At 54.0% G+C, this 17,486-nt stretch overlaps 2 protein-coding genes across 8 annotated transcripts in view; both read left to right on the top strand.

Annotated features, from left to right (window-relative positions):
* Positions 1-201: 201 nt before the first annotated feature.
* KLHL26 (kelch like family member 26) lies at positions 202-8,115 on the top strand. 3 transcript variants are annotated; one of them, XM_041465877.1, is made up of 3 exons: positions 202-1,170; positions 2,547-2,729; positions 5,314-8,115. In XM_041465877.1, exons 2-3 carry the CDS (start codon positions 2,548-2,550, stop codon positions 6,893-6,895), a joined length of 1,764 nt encoding a protein of 587 aa, XP_041321811.1. In that variant the 5' UTR covers positions 202-1,170; position 2,547; the 3' UTR covers positions 6,896-8,115. The 3 variants fall into 3 exon arrangements, with proteins under 3 accessions (XP_041321811.1, XP_041321809.1, XP_041321810.1); XM_041465875.1 differs by lacking the exon at positions 202-1,170 and adding an exon at positions 1,701-2,402; XM_041465876.1 differs by lacking the exon at positions 202-1,170 and adding an exon at positions 2,319-2,431.
* Positions 8,116-17,183: 9,068 nt separating this feature from the next.
* The window catches only part of CRTC1 (CREB regulated transcription coactivator 1), a 44,107-nt gene continuing 43,804 nt past the window's right edge, over positions 17,184-17,486 (top strand). The window contains exon 1 of one of the 5 annotated variants that reach the window (XM_041465874.1): positions 17,184-17,372. In XM_041465874.1, coding sequence (XP_041321808.1) covers positions 17,196-17,372 — 177 coding nt within the window. In that variant the 5' untranslated portion in view covers positions 17,184-17,195. The remainder of the gene's footprint in view (positions 17,373-17,486) is intronic. The other 4 variants (XM_041465869.1, XM_041465873.1, XM_041465871.1 and 1 more) reach the window with 4 other exon arrangements.

Raw genomic sequence — 17,486 nt, forward strand, 5'->3', positions numbered from 1 at the left:
AGCCAAGCCTGCTCTTATCACAAATCCCTTTTTTCTCCCCGCAGAGCAAACACCGCTCGGTGCTGTTCTCTCACCTCTCCTCCTCTCCCTTTGTTTTCCATAAATCCCTTGCTTGGTTTTTCATGCTTTGCGTGGATTTTGTTTTGTTCCCAGCTTTTTTTTTTTTTTTTTTTCCCCCTTAAAATCCTTTTGGTTTTTTTTTTTCCTCCTTAAAATCCTTTTGTTTTTTTTTGCTGGACATTAGCGATGGTTTTCTTTTGTTTTATTTTTTTTTCCTCCTTCAGGGTATTGTGTAATCATTGGATCCTTTTATTCTATCCTTGTAAATAGACAGAGGAGCCAGAACACGGAGTTTTTCCTGGAGTAGCTGTTCCATTACCTGTTGAAATAAATCCCACATCCAACACCTTTATTCCACACAGATGGGCCAACCCGCCCTGAGCTAATCCTGTAAAAGTGAATTGAGGAAAAGGAAAAAAAAGGAATATTTGTGCGGGTGAAGCTCGTTATTTGAACCTGTGCTGCCTGTGGATCCAGGGACAGCATTCCCATAGGGATGAACCCCAAGGCTGGGAAGAGGAATGTTTGAAATCAGTACCAAAAAAAAAAAAAAAAAATAGAGGAAAATTCCCATGAGGAGACTCCTGGAGGAGATGGAATGTGACAAAGTCACAACAAACTCAGGAATTTGGGCTCCTGCTGGATCCATCCCTGTGGATTTTACCTGTCCAGCCTGGAGCTGTGGCTTTGCTGGGTGCCTGATGCTGTGGCCAGAGGGAGCATCACTCTGTGCTGCTGCTGCACCTTTCCTCCTTCCTCCCCCAGCAAATCCAGGTTCCAGCGAGGAGAGGGAAAGGGGTTTGACGTGCTGAGAATCCCTCCAATCTCTTCCTTCTTTTTTTCCTCAGGAAGAGCCGGAGTGGACAGACATTTCTTGGCTTGCAGAGTGTGGATAAAGGTCCTGTCAGCAGCTGCCTTTTTGCTAATCCTTTTTATTCCAGCGAGGAATACTCCGCGCTCTGCTCTGAGGCTCTTCAGAGTGCTTTGATTTTAGGGTGGGCATTTCAGACCACCCTACCCCAGCTGAGCACCACCAGCCGTCCCAGTAGGAGCTCCCATGGATTTTGAGGCGCATTCCCAAGCCTGAGGAGCTTGAACCAGCCTGCCAAGGTTTGCTTTGTGCATCCCAGCGAGCTCCAGAGCTGCCTCCCAGTGCTCTGATGGACATCCCAGATTTCCCCTCGCTCCCTCTCCCTAAAGCTTGCAGGAAATTGCAACCCGATAGGAGCGAGCCCTGTCCCTTGTCCCTATTGTTTGAGGATTGTTTACATCCCCTTTTTTGTTATCCCATCTCCCTGACTCTTCCCTGACCTCGCCGGCTCGTTTGGTCCATTGTGTGTGGCTGTTGTTGTTCCAGGGAGTTCTTAGGGAGGAGGGTTGGAGCAAACCCCGGGATTACTCAACCCAGCCTACTCCTTTTTGGCTCCGTTGCTTTATTCCACCTAAATAATAATAATAATAATAATAGTGATGATAATTCCCTCTAAGTGCACTCTCCCACTGTGGATTGGGGAGCAGCTCACACACCTTCCCAGACTCGGGATAATCTCCTTGGGATTTTTTTTGAGGTCACGTTTCCATAAAACATTTCCTCAAAAACACGGGGACCAAGCAGCAGGATGCTCCAGGAAACATCAGCCTCATCCTGAATATTGATCCCTGTGTTTTCTCCCCAGGAGCACACAGGATCTTGATCCTGAAAAGTCAGTCAGAGCTGGATTAAACTTGCAAACGAATTTGGGATTTCCCACGAGCGGGCTCAGGGAATCTTGCAGTGGGTTCTGGAGTTCTTTGCAGAGCATCCCACAGCCTGTTCCCCTGGAGCAGGGCTCCTGCTGTTCCCACTGACAAGTGCATCCGAGGGCAGGCAGATCCCGGGATGCTGCTGGGGAACACGTGTGAGAGGCACTGGGAAAAGCAGGGAAATGTTTACGCTGGGAGGGGACTGTTGACAGTGCAGCTCAAACAGCTGACGCTATTCAGGGCAGCCAGTGCCGTGCAATATTTTGCTTTTTTGCTCCTCTCCTGGGGGTCAGGCAGAAGGGAAGGATCAAATGGGGCTGGCAGGGCTCTCCTTGGCCAGAGCAGGGAATCCAGCAGCTGCGGGCAGGGAAGGTGGTGAGGAGAAGCAGCAACTGGGACTCGGTGCTGTGGCTGAAGTCGAGGTCAGGCTGGACTCTGGGGCAGCCCAGAGTGGAGACACCAACATTCCTCAGAGGTTGTGGCCCCAGGAGATGTCTGGGTGGTGTCTGGAGCCCCATGTGTGCTGCAGGGCTGTCAGCAGTGCCAGAGGATATCTGGAAAACGTGGAAGTGTTTTGTGCTGGGAGAAGGGAGCTCGAGGTGCTGATGTTCTCTGGGTGGCTGTCGAGGTGGGAGTTTGCCTTCCAGCTGCTGCCAGTTGCCGTGTGTCCCCATCTGGCTGGGTGGGTATCTGACATTCTGTGTTCATCTCAAACCAGCCTGTCTCTCTTGTTCTGTTTTTAGCATGGCTGACAAGAACAGCACCCTGAAATGCACGTTCTCTGCTCCTGGCCACAGCACCACGCTGCTGCAGGGACTGGCCTCGCTCCGAGCCCAGGCTCAGCTGCTTGATGTCATCCTCACTATAAATAATGAAGTGTTTCAGGTTCATAAAGTTGTCTTGGCTGCCTGCAGTGACTATTTCAGGTGAGAATCCCATAGGGAAGCAGGCACTTTCACCTTTCCCGTGGGTTTGCTGTCTCCCCACCCTCCCCACCCCAACGTCCCCACCACACCCCAACAGTCCCACCCTACAGAAGCCTTTGGAGGTTTGGTTTGCTCCATGGGTGTCCTGCAGGCAGGTTCAGGATCAGTCCTTCTGCACTCAGGTTTGTTCCACTGCAGCTGCTGGGCCAAGGCAGGAGCCCAAGCTCAGATTTTGACCCCACCTGGGCAGGTGTTGGTGCTGTTGGAGCCACTTGAGCTGATTTGGAAGTGGAGTGAAGGCTCCAAAATGAGGCATGCCATCCTCCTGTTCTCTTTAGCCACCACTGCTCTGTCTGTAGGGCTCCCTGCCCCTGGGCTGAGAGCACCAAGTGTGGTCCCAGAAGGTCTGGGTGAATTGTCCCAGCTGGTGTGGGCTGAAAACCAAAGCACTGCCAGGAGTTCCTGCAGCCAAATTAGTGCAGAGGGAGCCAATTGCAGGGCAGGGAATTCAGTCCTGAGTGAAAATAGGTGTTTCATCCATCTTTCCTCTGTCACAGAATCTCTGAGTTGTGGTTGAGGTTGGAAAAGATCTCCAAGGTCATCAAGTTCAACCTTGTCACCAGCCCAGAGCACCGAGTGCCATGTCCAGGAATTTTTGGACACCTCCAAGGCTCCAAACTGAGCTGGCACACAATTAATCCTGGAGCTGCTCTCCCCCAAATGCTGATGATGGCACTGTTTGATTCCTCCCTGCTGGGTGCAGGGCCACTGCCAGGGTGGTTCCACTGTCAAAATCTAATTGCTGAGTGGGTTCCTCCTTAGAACTTCAGTGGTGCTCAGGAAGGTTGTCCTGGGGAACAACGGCAGAATAATCCAGGTTTTGAAAACACTCTGTGGTTTTTTTTTTTCCTGCGGGAAGGGGGAGGGAAAAGAGTGAAATTGAGGCATTTATATAATCAGCACTTTAGAACCATAACACTTTTGAAAGGAATTGCATTCTAGTTGATGATTTGTTCTTCAGCATGGCAACAATAAAGGCTTTCCTCTCCCTGCTCAGCTGGTGCAGGAGCACACACGTGGCTGGGTGTCCTCTGGGGTGAGGGATCAGGGCTGGGACATGGGATGTGCTGGGATTTCTGCACAATGCTCTCATCTGCTGCACGGACAAATAATTGGGAACAGCGTTCCTGGTCACTGGGTTACAGCAGGCTGATCTCACATGCAGATATTTCCTTATTTAGGTCATTTAGGATTTCTTGGGTTTATGCTGGACGGCAGCAGGTTTTCTAGCCTGGTTTGGACAGGAAACTTGGAACTCCTGTCTTTTGACAGTGTTCCCAAGATATTCCTTTATTCCCGTGTGGATGCAGGGTCTGGTCAGCATTTTTTGGGGCTGACTCTCACCTTGGAGTCAGCACAGGCAGCTCTGGTGACACCACGGATTTACCTTTCCCATGGACAAAAACACCTTGCCAGGTGGAAAAAAAACAGCCCAAAAATTGCAGTTTTAAGACCTTTTGTGTGACATTTCATGGACAGCTGGGACGTGTGTGCAGTGGCAGGGAGTGGTGACACTCCACGTCACCCCGTGTCACTCCGTGTCACCTGCTCTGACTTTGCCTGACCCACAACTGCTCTGCCACCATTCCTTGAGCACCACGGGGTGCAAACCTTCACCCCCAGCCACCCCTGGGCAACAAAACCCTCTGGAAGGGGCTGGAAATGGCCCAAAAGGCCAAAAAGGGCCCAAACCCCACAAGTGCAGCTGGGAGCTGTGGCCTCCCAGGCCTCGGCGTGGAATGTGCTTCCTGTGGAATTTCGGAGCCTCCCAAGGAGGTGATCCAGGGCCTGAGCTCTGCGTGGCCTGGGCGAGTGATGTGCTCGCAGCTGTGCTGTAACTGAGCCTTTTCCCCCCATTTTTGTTTAATTGCCTGTCAGCCCCCTGCTGCAGGGGCTGCAGCTCCCATTTTTTCAGGCCTTGGGAAGGAGCCTTGGAGGGGAGGTTCTGCTGGAAGACCAAAGCTGTTCATGAGATGTGTCGCACCTGCAATTTTTGAGCCATTTCGTAGTTCCCTGTGAGGTAACAGGATAACAGAGCCTAAAGACCTCGCTGCCAGGAATCACTGGCCTCCCACCACAGGTGTGTTCCTTCCTTGTGCTCCCAAATCCTAAACCTAAGCCTAAAACCCTTCAGGGTACAGCTCCTGCTGGTGCAGATCCCGTGGGATCCTTTTTGGTTGGATATCACGTATTCATTGGTGTCCAGAATTGTTCACTCCCTGCTCTGGCAGCTCTGCCTCTTGCTGGAGCTTGGTCCTGTGGTCTGCTCTTATTCCTGCTGCCAGTGGGATTGAAAAACTTCTCCAGTTGCTGAATATTCCTCCTCAGTGCGCTGTTTATGCAAGCCTTATGTAAGTCATTGCACACTCTCATTCCTCCTGGCTCGTAGAGATTTAGCCTTGATTTATTCCCCCCTTCCCCACCCCGAGAGAATCAGAGTGTTAAATAAAATCCAATTCTGAGGTGCTGCATCTTTTGCTGAAGCCGGGGGGGTTTTTTTTTTGTTTGTGTTGCTGACCTGCAGGGCGATGTTCACGGGCGGGATGAGAGAAGCCAGCCAGGACGTGATCGAGCTCAAAGGCGTCTCTGCCAAGGGCCTGAAGCACATCATCGACTTCGCCTACAGCGCCGAGGTCACTCTGGACCTCGACTGCATCCAGGACGTGCTGGGAGCCGCCGTCTTCCTGCAGATGGTGCCGGTGGTGGAGCTGTGCGAGGAGTTCCTCAAGTCCGCCATGAGCGTGGAGACGTGCCTCAACATCGGCCAGATGGCCACCACCTTCAGCCTGGCCTCCCTCAAGGAATCCGTGGACGCCTTCACCTTCAGGCACTTCCTGCAGATCTCCGAGGAGGAGGATTTCCTCCACCTGCCCCTGGAGCGCCTGGTGTTCTTCCTGCAGAGCAACAAGCTCAAGAGCTGCAGCGAGATCGAGCTGTTCCGCGCCGCCGTGCGCTGGCTGCAGTTCGACCCCGCGCGCCGCGCCAGCGCCAGCCGGGTGCTCTGCCACATCCGCTTCCCGCTCATGAAGTCCTCGGAGCTGGTGGACAGCGTGCAGACCCTGGACATCATGGTGGAGGACGTGCTGTGCCGCCAGTACCTGCTGGAAGCCTTCAACTACCAGATCCTGCCCTTCCGGCAGCATGAGATGCAGTCGCCGCGCACGGCCATCCGCTCGGACGTGCTGTCCCTCGTCACCTTCGGCGGCACTCCCTACACCGACAACGACCGCACCGTCAGCCCCAAGGTCTTCTGCCTGCCCGACGCCGGCGGGCGCCAGTTCCGCGAGCTGGGCGAGATGGAGGTGGGCAGCAGCCACTCCTGCGTGGCCGTGCTGGACAACTTCGTCTACCTGGTGGGAGGGCAGCAGCTGCAGTACCGCAGCGGGGAGGGCGCCGTGGACGTCTCCTACCGCTACGACCCCCACCTCAACCAGTGGCTGCGCATCCAGGCCATGCAGGAGAGCAGGATCCAGTTCCAGCTCAACGTCCTGCGCGGCATGGTTTACGCCACGGGCGGCCGCAACCGCTCGGGCAGCCTGGCCTCGGTGGAGAAGTACTGCCCCAAGGACAACGAGTGGACCTACGTGTGCTCCCTGAAGCGCAGGACGTGGGGCCACGCCGGGGCCACGGTGGGGGACAAGCTCTACATCTCGGGGGGCTACGGGATCTCCGTGGAGGACAAGAAGGCGCTGCACTGCTACGACCCCGCCGCCGATCAGTGGGAGTTTAAGACCCCCATGAACGAGCCCAGGGTGCTGCACGCCATGGTCAGTGCCAACGGCAGGATTTACGCCCTGGGAGGCCGCATGGACCACGTGGATCGGTGTTTCGACGTCCTGGCCGTGGAATATTACGTCCCCGAGACGGACCAGTGGACCACGGTGAGCCCGATGCGCGCGGGGCAGTCGGAGGCGGGCTGCTGCCTCCTGGAGAAAAAGATTTACATCGTGGGGGGCTACAACTGGCACCTGAACAACGTGACCAGCATCGTGCAGGTGTACAACACAGAGACAGACGAGTGGGAGAGGGACTTGCACTTCCCAGAGTCTTTTGCTGGCATTGCCTGTGCCCCCGTCATCCTCCCGCAGGTGACGAGCCAGAGGTGACTCCGGGGGGCTCTGGGGCTGTGGGAGAGGCAAGGACAGAGCAGCTCCAGAAAGTCCCTTCTCCTTCTGGGAGTCCTGGCACGCCAGTTCCATCAGCAGCACTTGTCAGCCAGGCAGACTGAACAGATGTTACAGCTGGGAAAAGCTTTTCTCTCCTCTTCTCTCAGCCTTTTTTTTTTTGGTGGGGGGTGCATTTTGCCGACTTTTCGTATTTTTAACGGCGTCGCGCACGGCAAACATTGGCAGCTCAGGAGTCACTCAGCACTGGGGTCTTGTTTCCAAGAGATCAGGTGAGGGTTTTTTTATCAATAGCTCCAAAAATAAAAATCATCGTGCGTCGCTTTGTTGGTTTTTTTAGCAAACAACAACAAAAAAAATAAAAACCAAAACCTGTGTAACACACTGACCTCCAGAAGCAATAAAAGGACAGTGGGAGCTACAAGAGCTCAGGTGCTTGGATTGGGAAGGCAGATCCCTGTTTTTCAAAGGTGACTTTTCCTTTTTTTTCCCTTGCTGAAAAAGGGAATATTTATCCCTGCACACCTCTGGTCTTCACTGCTTGGATCACGCTGCAGTTCCTCGCCCCCTCCAGCTCCTCTAGTGCAGAAATTCTCCCTTAATTGGGGCGTGCAGAGTTTGCAGCACTAAAGCCATGGTGAAAGCTTGATTGTATATAAACAGGCATGATTATTTGGGTTTAGAAGTGCCAAAAATTTGGCTGCCCTGGCAATAAAAGCTCTGCAGTCGTCCATCAGTGAAGCCAAGAGCTCCTGCAGATCCTGGGTCAGGGTTTTCACCTTTCCCAGCACCTTCATCCCAACTCTTCCTCCAGTAAAGGAGGTGGGTGCTACTCCTTCAGCAGCTGGAAGGTTTTCTTCTCTGCCCTGTGAATGAGCTGCTTGGCATCCCAAAATGATGGGAGTCCCAGTGGAACGTGGTTTTGTTGTTGTGGTGGTGTTTTAAATTAAGAGGTTGGTTTAAGATGGCTCTGCCATTTTTGTAAAATCTTCACTGCACAGAACACTTCCTGAACTTTCCTCTCCTCCAAGCCATTTTCCTTATTTAATTTGACGAATGAATTGCAAAAATCTCTGCTTTTATCAGGAATTCTGTTTCCAAGGGCTTTGTTTTGTATCTGTGTCAGCTTGATTTGGATGCACACGGTCTCCTTTTGTAGAGAAGCTGTTGCATTCTGCTGTGAAATAAATCCTGGGCTGCAACCTTTAGTGACAACTTGTAATGTCTGGTGTGCTGATGAATCCTTGAGAGGTTTGTGTGAAGCATGAACTCCACAGCTCAGAGATTTTTCTGGAATCCATGGGACCAGAGCAGCTCCGGGTAGGGTGCAGGGTGCTCGCATTCTGAATTTCAGATAAAAGCCAGGCAGAATTTCCTCTGTTCCTCTTCATTTGCTGCTTTGCCAGTAATAAACTGATGAAAAGGACGTGTTGCTGTGTGGAATGCTGCAGTTGGAGGGCTCTCAGGCACTTCATTGACTCCTTTTCTCTGTTCCTTTGGCCTGGCCTGGCTGCCAGAAACGCCCGGGATGGGCTTGGCAGAGACAGGAGATGCTGAGAGGATGAACTGGAACTCAGCTCAAGTTTCACAGTTCCAAAAGAACGGATTTTCCTTGCTGAGTGGTTCCACGTGTGTATAAAAATGGTATTTCTCAGGTGGGTATTTCTCAGGTTGCTCCTCCCTTTCCCGCGTGCGGGATCTGCTCTGTCCCCCTCTGACGGTGGCATTCCTTCATCCAGAGTGGCAGAGAGGGGGTTCAAGTGGGATGTTTGGGATCAGTCCTTCCCTGGCACAGTGCCCAGAGCAGCTGGGGCTGCCCCTGGATCCCTGGCAGTGCCCAAGGCCAGGCTGGAGCACTGGGACAGTGGGAAGTGTCCCCGTGGCAGGGGTGGCACTGGGTGGGCTTCAAGGTCCCTCCCAAGCCAAACCACTCTGGGATTCCGTGGTTCTACAGCACTTAAATATTCCTCCCTGTTTTATCTGAACTTTTCCCCAGTTCTTGGGGCAGCAGTGGATGGTTGGGTGCTCTCTGATCCCTGAGTTTCTCTGGATGTGCAGCCATGGTTCCCACCCCAGGGATCCATGTGGAGCCCATCCCTGGAATCTCTTCCTGAGGAAACCAAACTTTATTTTTTTATTTTTCCCTTCAGGCTTCTCAGGTAGGTGTGTGTGTGTGTGTGTGTGCTGGGGGGAAAGAGGAACATCCTTGGAAAACATGGAAAAGCCTCTTTGGTCTCACTTTTAAGGACAGCCTTGCAAAAATAAACGTAATCCAGGTCTTCATTCCTGTAGGAAGTGTTGTTTTGCAGACAGGAGGATGCACAAAACCCTTCTGGAATTCTATTTATTAAACAATTGCCTGCCATGAAGCAAAGCTGGCCTGGGATTGCCATTCCTATTCCCTGCCACTGAGGAGCAGGAGCTGGGAAAGAATCTGGAGGTCTCTGGATCAGAGCACTGCTGCTCTTTGTTGCTGGAATGTTCTTTTTATAGCAAAGTAAATAATTATTTCTCATCAAAAGAGCTGGAAATCTTCTGGCCGCTCTAAATTTAGCAGAGACTCAAATATTTGTGGACCATAAATATTTTGGATCGTAAATTTTGCTTGACCCCCCGTGCAGGGGATGGAGTTGTGGCTCTGGGCTGGGCACAACCTCTCTGATAATCTGACAATAAATGGCTTTGGTGCTTTTGGTGCATTCAATAATTGATGCTTTCAGGAGGGTTTTCCCATAAATACGGATGGGATTGTGTGGAAACACTTCCCAGGGTGCCCCACGTGGAAGGGAGGTGGATTGGGCTCCTCTTTTCCTGAGGAATGAGCAAAGCCAGATCGATGTTTGATTGCACTCAGAGTCCTTTATGGCTCTCGGGGCAGCCATAAAAACCCTGGGGGTGAATTGGGTAAATTTGGAAATGCCCCTGAGCAGATGGGGAGCAGGAGAAGCCGGAGCATCGTTAGCACAGAGCCCCTGTGTCCCTCCAGAGGCTCCTGGGATAATAATTCCTGTCTCCTCTGATGTTTTATGGGCCTGAAATTGTGCTTAAAACCATAAAGGCAGCGCTGGGAGTCTTGGCAGGGTGGAGAGCAGCGAGAGATGGGGAATGTCTGCATCCCATTAATGGTGTCACTGACCCTCTTCCAGAGGGTCTGCTGCTCCCAATCCCTCTGTCACTTCCCCCTAGCCCAGAACCCGGATAATTCGCTCAGACGTGGCTGCAGCCCTGCAAGATTTTTAGCAGCAGTGGAAAAAAAAATCTCAATGTCTTTGTTAAGACAGAACCAAGAGCACTCCCAGCAGCTCCCAGTTAGCCCGGTGCTGGTTTGGAGTGCTGCTGTGGGAGCCACATCAAACCCAGGCAGAAATTCCCACTTCCAGGGCTGTGATAAGGGCTGGAGCTGCTGAAACTCCACAAACTTTTCGGGACATTTATCACGGCAGGATTATTGGAGCCAGACTACTGTCAGGATAAATAAAACATGTTCCCCAGTGCAGCTCTAATTATGATTTTTAGCCAGTTGTGTAATGTGCAGAACTTTATTTACAATAAATCTTCCAGTTGCTTGCACAAATGAATGGGATTTCATCACTGGTGGCTGAAGGAGCAGGAAAAGTGGAAGTGGCTGGAGAAATTCACAGGCTGGGGGTGTTGGCAGGAGAGGGAGGGAGCAGAGCTGGCCTTCCAAGGAGGGCTCATCTCTCCTGGATCCCACCTGGGAGCACAGAAATCTCCCCCCGAGGTGCTCCGTGCAGAGACAGCTCTGCATGCTGATGGTGAGTGGGCACAGCAGCATCCCACAGCCTGCAGAACTTTTGTTTCTCCTTCCCAACTCCTCACTGAGCTCCAGGAACAGGCACCACTTCTTTTTGGCATTTCTCTGGTTGGTAACTCAGCTCCAGGAGAGGAGATCCAGCTTTTATTTGTGGGGCAGGTTCATTTCTGACTGCTCCACCTCCCAGGATTCCTGAAAATGAGCACAAAATGAGCTTTTCTGCTGGGAAACAGCCGCTGCTCGAGCTGTGCCCAAAATCCCTGTCCCAAAATCAGCCTCAGAGCTTCAGGAAAAGGCTGAGGACGAAGAGGAGGGTGACACTTCCCAGCCCTGGAGTGTCCAAGGCCAGGCTGGAGGGGCTGGGAGTGACCTGGGGCAGTGGAAGGTGCCCCCCCAGATGATCCTTGTGCAGCCCACACCACTCTGGCATCCTCTGGAAGCAGAAAAACTGCCGAGGCAAAAGTTTTCAGAAGGTTTTACAAGCTGGAGAGAGAAATCAAAGCTTCTTGGCCGGGTCCCTGAGGCTTTGCAGTTGCTCTTTCACACCCAGGCCCCTGTAATTAGCTGAAACTGGTTGATGTGGCTTCTTAAGAAATGAAAATCTCTTTTTTTTTGGGGGGTTGTTTGTGCAGGCCACCAGCCCAGCCTGCTGCTGGCTGCAGGGCTCGCACCACATCAGGAGCAGCTAAAGCAGAATGGATCCTTTATTAGATTTCATCTTTTTTTTTCTTTTTTTTTTGATCATCCGGGTCCCAGCGCTTTGCAAACTGCACTGAAAGTTATTTTCCATGTGGTTAAATGATGTTTGTAAGCAGGCTGCTAATCTGGGCCTGCCCACAGAGCTGGCAATTATTGAGCTTTAAAATTATTTTAAAATTATTGAGCTTTTTTTTCCCCCGCTCTGCTGTGGCCTGGGGTGGTGTTTGATCCTCCTGAGGATGCAGAGTGAGACCCTGGCAGGATCAATGCTGGCATTCAGCTCCTCCAGGAGATTTTTCAGGAGGGTTTCCAGCTGGATTGCACAGGAATGTTTGAATTTCACCAGGGTGGAAGGGACAAGGTTGCCCCGGGGTGCAGGTAACGTGCCTGGGCTGCTCCTTTGTGCAGGATTTGGGGTTTGCACGTCAGGGGAGGCTGCCAAAAGCCTGGGCTCGGGGTTTTCTCAGGGAGAAAATTCCATGTTTTCCAGTTTTCCCCATGGAGAAGGGGCAGGATTAACCCCTGGATGGGCAGAGGTGCCCTCTGTGTGTCAGCCCTGACTCCTGGGGGGTCAGAGGGAGCCTGGCTGGGGATTCAGATGGGATTTTGGGAAGAAATCTTTCTCTGGGAGGGTGGGGAGGTCCTGGAATGGAATTCTCAGAGCAGCTGTGGCTGCTCCGTCCCTGGAAGTGCCCAAAGGTTGGATGGGATTGGATTTGGAGCATCCTGGGACAGGGGGAGATGTCCCTGGGCAAGGGGAGCAGCTCCCAGGAGCCACAAAAGCAGGAATTCCGTGGTGGCTGCTGGGTCTCCTGCTGGAAAATCAACTTTAGTGATGCTCCCACTTCCCACTCCCGCCGAAATGAGGGAAACCCAGGAGGTGCCCCGCTCGGTTTGTCAGGATTTCGTGCAAAAATCACCTGTAACTGCAAAAAAAAAACCACCCTGAGTTCTCCTCCACGCCTCGATTTATTTCTTTTTGACTCCTTCAGTGTGAAAATGGGGCTGTGGCTCAGGGGAGGGATGGGCAGAGCAGAGCTGGGATTTGCAGTGGGATGTGAACCAGAGCAGGATCCCAGGAGTGTGGAATGGTTTGGGATGGAAGGGACCTCAAAGGTGCCATGGCAGGGACACCTCCCACCGTCCCAGGCTGCTCCAGCCTGGCCTTGGGCACTGCCAGCCACAGCTGCTCTGGGAATTCCATCCCAGCCAGGAATTCCTTCCCAAAATCCCACCCATCCCTGCCCGGTGGCAGTGGGCAGCCATTCCCTGTGTCCTGTCCCTCCATCCCTTGGAAATTGTGTCTTTCCATCCTTCCCGTGGCTCCTTCTCCTCCTGGACTGTCAGGTGCCCCCTCATTGAGCCTCTGGCAATTCCCACATGGAATTCTCTGCCTTTGGGAAGGCACGGGGTGGCTGCTGCTTTCCCAGCTTCCCAAATCACCTCAGCATCCCAGGAACGATCCCTGCATCCTGGGAGTGATCCCTGCATCCCAGGGATTCTCCCTGCATCCCAGGAGTGATCCCTGCATTCCGGGAACAATCTCTGCATCCCTGGAATGTTCCCTGCATCCTGAGAATGATCCCTGCATCCCAGGAATTCTCCCTGCATCCCAGGAGTGCTCCCTGCATCCCAGGAACGATCCCTGGATCCCAGAAATTCTTCCTCCATCCCAGGAATTCTCCCTGCATCCCAGGAATGATCCCTGCCTACCAGGAATTCTCCCTTCATCCCAGGAACAATCCCTGCATACCAGGAACTCTCCCTGCATCCCAGGAGCATCCCTGGAATGTTCCCTGCATCCTGAGAATGATCCCTGCATCCCAGGAATTCTCCCTCCATCCCAGGAATTCTCCCTGCATCCCAGGAGTGCTCCCTGCATCCCAGGAACGATCCCTGGATCCCAGAAATTCTTCCTCCATCCCAGGAATTCTCCCTGCATCCCAGGAATTATTCCTGCCTACCAGGAATTCTCCCTGCATCCTGAGAATGATCCCTCCATCCCAGGAATTCTCCCTGCATCCCAGGAATGATCCCTGCCTACCAGGAATTCTCCCTTCATCCCAGGAACAATCCCTGCATACCAGGAACTCTCCCTGCATCCCAGGAGTGATCCCTGCATTCTGGGAACAATCTCTGCATCCCAGGAGTGCTCCCTCCATCCCAGGAATGATCCCTGGATCCCAGGAATTCTCCCTGCATCCCAGGAATTCTCCCTCCATTCCAGGAACATCCCTGGATCCCAGGAATTCTCCCTCCATCCCCTGTGGAACAAAGCCAAGCCCCGACCCTGGGAAAAGGGACCAGGAGCAGACCCCTCCTCCTGGCAGCAAAAAGACCCGAGGTGTGGAAACGAGAATGAATTCCTCCCGGCAGTCGCTGTTCGCTTGGCTCTCTGGAATTTTAGAATCCACAGGGAATGGTGAAGGAGCAGGGCTGGAAGTGTGGCAAGGGAATATTGGTGCAGCAGCCCAGCCAACCCTCTGTGCGAGTGGATCTGGGGGGCTCTTGGGGGGCACAGTGCTTCAGGTGCTTTTGTTTGCCCTCCGGAAACAAATTAAAGAAATTTTCGCCAGTTCCAAGTGAAACAAGAGAATGTTTTCCTGCTCCAAGCACGGTTTGGAGCCCGGTTCCAAATAACTGGGGGACTCTGAGGATATTCTTCTCCGAGGATAATGGGAATGTCAACAGGAACGTTAAGTAGGAAGTGTGAAAGATCAAAATCTTTGTGTCTGCGGGCAAAAAAAAGAGGAACAGTTTGAGGATCAGAGCGCAACCTCAGCGCTGCCCTGGTGCTGTGGGAGGCCCTGAGCCTCGCTCCTGCCTGGGAAAGCTGCGAGGAAGGAGCTGGGATTTGTCTGCCAGGGGGTTCTGGAGGGTGAAACCCAGCGAGGAAAGGAGAAGAGCACAGCAGCTCCTCCCTGCAGCACATCTGCCCGGGGATTTAGGAGTTCTGGCAGCTGTGCCCGCAGCAGCCCCGGCCCCGGCGGCTTGCTCTGCTCCGGAGGCTCAGCTCCCAAAATCCCTTCCCAAACACGGCTGGAAGGAGGAGTGGGGGATCCCTGAGCGGCTCTCTGGGGAGAGGGGGAAGGTCTGGGGAGAGGGGGAGTTCAGCTCGGGTGAGATGGAGCCATTCAGGTGAGGTGGAGCTGTACAGGTGAGATGGGGCAGTTCAGTTCAGGTGAGATGGAGCCACTCAGGTGAGATGGAGCAGTTCAGGTGAGATGGAGCTGTACAGGTGAGATGGAACCATTCAGGTGAGATGGAACCATTCAGGTGAGATGAGGCCATGCAGGTGAGGTGGGGCTGTACAGGTGAGATGGAACAGCTCAGTTCAGGTGAGGTGGTTCAGGTGAGATGGAGCTGTGCAGGTGAGATGAGGCCATTCAGGTGAGATAGGGCAGTTCAGGTGAGAAGGGGCTGTTCAGTTCAGGTGAGATGAAGCAGTTCAGGTGAGATGGAGCTGTACAGGTGAGATGGAGAGGTTCAGGTGAGATGGAGCAGTTCAGGTGAGATGAGGCCATTCAGGTGAGGTGGGGCTCAGAGATGGCCCCAGCTGTGCTCGAGGTGAGGCAGGAGGCAGAAACGACCCTCAGGGAAGAGCTCAGTCCCTGTCCAAGGAGTGCCACAATTCCCAGTTCCTGGGGACAGGAGGAGACCTGGCCCCCCAGAGCCTCTCCCTGCCCTCACCCGGACCTGCAGGGGCAGGAGCCCCAGAGCCACCCCAAAACCTGGGGCTCTGAGTGCCTGGGATGGTCCAGCAGCCCCAAACTTGAGAAGTCTGGCCGCAAACCCGGCTAAAAGGTGGGGATTTCAGGAAGCAGGCTCCAGGTTCACGCTGGAATTCGATCTGATAAAGCTGCCCGGGGAAACAATGAGAATTAAGGGAGGTTTTTAGGGGAGGAAGCTGCAGCCCCCTCCCCTTGCCTCCATCTGCATTCCTTCCCAGGGAGCAGGAGTGGAGATCCCATCTCAGGAGATCCAAAAGGGGAGAATTTATTTTATTTAAGCTCCATCTCAGGCACTTCATCTTGGAGCAGAGGCAGAGTGGCAGCTGGGGCTGGAGATGTTCGATATCAGCACCTCGGGGATGAAATCCAGGACAACTGCACCAATTATTTATCATTGTCCCGCTCCTCGAGTGAAAACAATGAGGATCATCAGTATCTCCCCGGTAAATCTCAGTGATTGATGTGCTTTTAGCATGACAGGCCCATTTTGCAGGTCATGTGCTGTTCGTGTACGCAGCCAGAGGGGGATTTTAGGGGGAAATGGTGTTTATTCCTGGTGGGAAAGGCGAGGAAGCGCTCGGAGCAACATCTGCCAGGAGGGAGGGCTGGTCCTGCCAGGTCTGGAAGAGCTTCCCGAGATGGTATCAGCTCGGCTGGAAACGTTAAGTGCAAGTTGGCAGGCAGGATTTAGGGCAGGACGTGACTTTGTGGCTAATCCCGAGCCTGGGATGAGCGCTGAGCCATCCATCAGCCGGATAATTGTGGGAAACGCTGAGAAATCGGGGTTAAAGCGGCTCTGGGGTGGGCACCGCACCGGGGACACGTTGGGGACATTCTAATCGAGGGTTTAGTTTATTCTGCGCAGGTTTTTCTGCAGAAGTTTTCCACGAATCAAGCCCGAGGAGTTTCAAAGCTCCACACCGGTTTTTTTTTAGCAAACAAAAAAATCGCAGCTCCTGGGCTACAAGTCACCGGGTTCTTTATTAATGAACGCTCCGCCTTTGCTTCATCGATTTTCTCTCTTCTCGTGTTAATTAGTGCTCAGGCTCAGCTCTTCACCTGGCTGGGGTTCCGCTCCTCATCCCCCTCTGCCCCAGGCTGGCGGCGACCCCTGGCATGACAAAGGGCACGGGGACACAGCAGGGGACAAGAAACAGCCGGGTGACAACGGCAGGAGGTGACAACTCCGCGGGAAGACCCCGAGGATGAGAGGAAAGCCCACTTTGTCCTTTTGTGCTTTGAAGCTGCCGGGTCGCTGATAAGGCAGGAGCCAGCTCCCAAACCCCGCTCATTATCTGGGGGAATTGTTAATTATTGCAGCATCCCCGCTCTGCTGCACATCCCGGTGTGAGCCCCAGCTCCGCTCTGCCCATCCCTCACCTGGGTCACAGCCCCATTTTCACACTGAAGGAGTTAAAAATAAATAATTCAAGGCGTGGAGGAGAACTCAGGGTGGTTTTTTGCAGTTACAGGTGATTTTTGCATGAAATCCTGACAAACCAAGTGGGGCACCTCCTGGGTTTTCCTCATTTCATGAAGTGGGAGCATCACTAACAGGGATGGGGACAGTAATTAGGATCGGGGACAGGACCGGGATGGGGACGGGGACAAGGCCAGAATGGGTATCGGGACCAGGACCAGGGCTGGGATGGGGATAGGAACGAAGATGGGGACAGGACCAGGACCAGGACCGGGACAGGATTGGAACAGGAACGAGGATGGGGACAGGACCAGGGCCGGGATGGGGACAGGACCAGGACAGGATCGGGACAGGAACGGGGATGGGGACAGGACCAGGATCGGGACAGGACCAGGACAGGATCGGGACAGGAACGAGGATCGGGACAGGACCAGGATTGGGATCAAGACCGGGACCGGGACCAGGATCGGGACAGGACCAGGACAGGATCGGGACAGGAACGAGGATGGGGACAGGACCAGGGCCGGGATGGGGACAGGACCAGGACAGGATCGGGACAGCGCATGCGCAACCTCCGCCCCCTCACCGCCCCCTCCCGCCCCGCCGCCGCCGCCGCGCAGGCGCCCTGCGGCCGCCCCCCCTTCCCTGGGCCGGCGCATGCGCGTCGCCCCCCCTCGGCCGCGGGGAGGGGGATGCGGACGGGGGAAGATGGCGGCCTCGAACAACCCGCGGAAATTCAGCGAGAAGATCGCGCTGCACAACCAGAAGCAGGCGGAGGAGACGGCGGCCTTCGAGGAGGTCATGAAGGACCTGAGCCTGACCCGCGCGCACCGGGTGAGCCTCGTCGCCGCCGCCCCCGGCTGAGGCGGGCGGGGGGGGCTGTGAGGGGCGGCGCCCCCCCCGCGGAGCCCCTCGGGCCGGGGGCAGCGGCGGCGCGCGGCGGGCGGG

The sequence above is a fragment of the Pyrgilauda ruficollis genome, unplaced genomic scaffold (genome assembly GCF_017590135.1).
Source record: "Pyrgilauda ruficollis isolate IOZ18807 unplaced genomic scaffold, ASM1759013v1 scaffold192, whole genome shotgun sequence".
NCBI classification, from domain to species: Eukaryota; Metazoa; Chordata; class Aves; order Passeriformes; family Passeridae; genus Pyrgilauda; species Pyrgilauda ruficollis.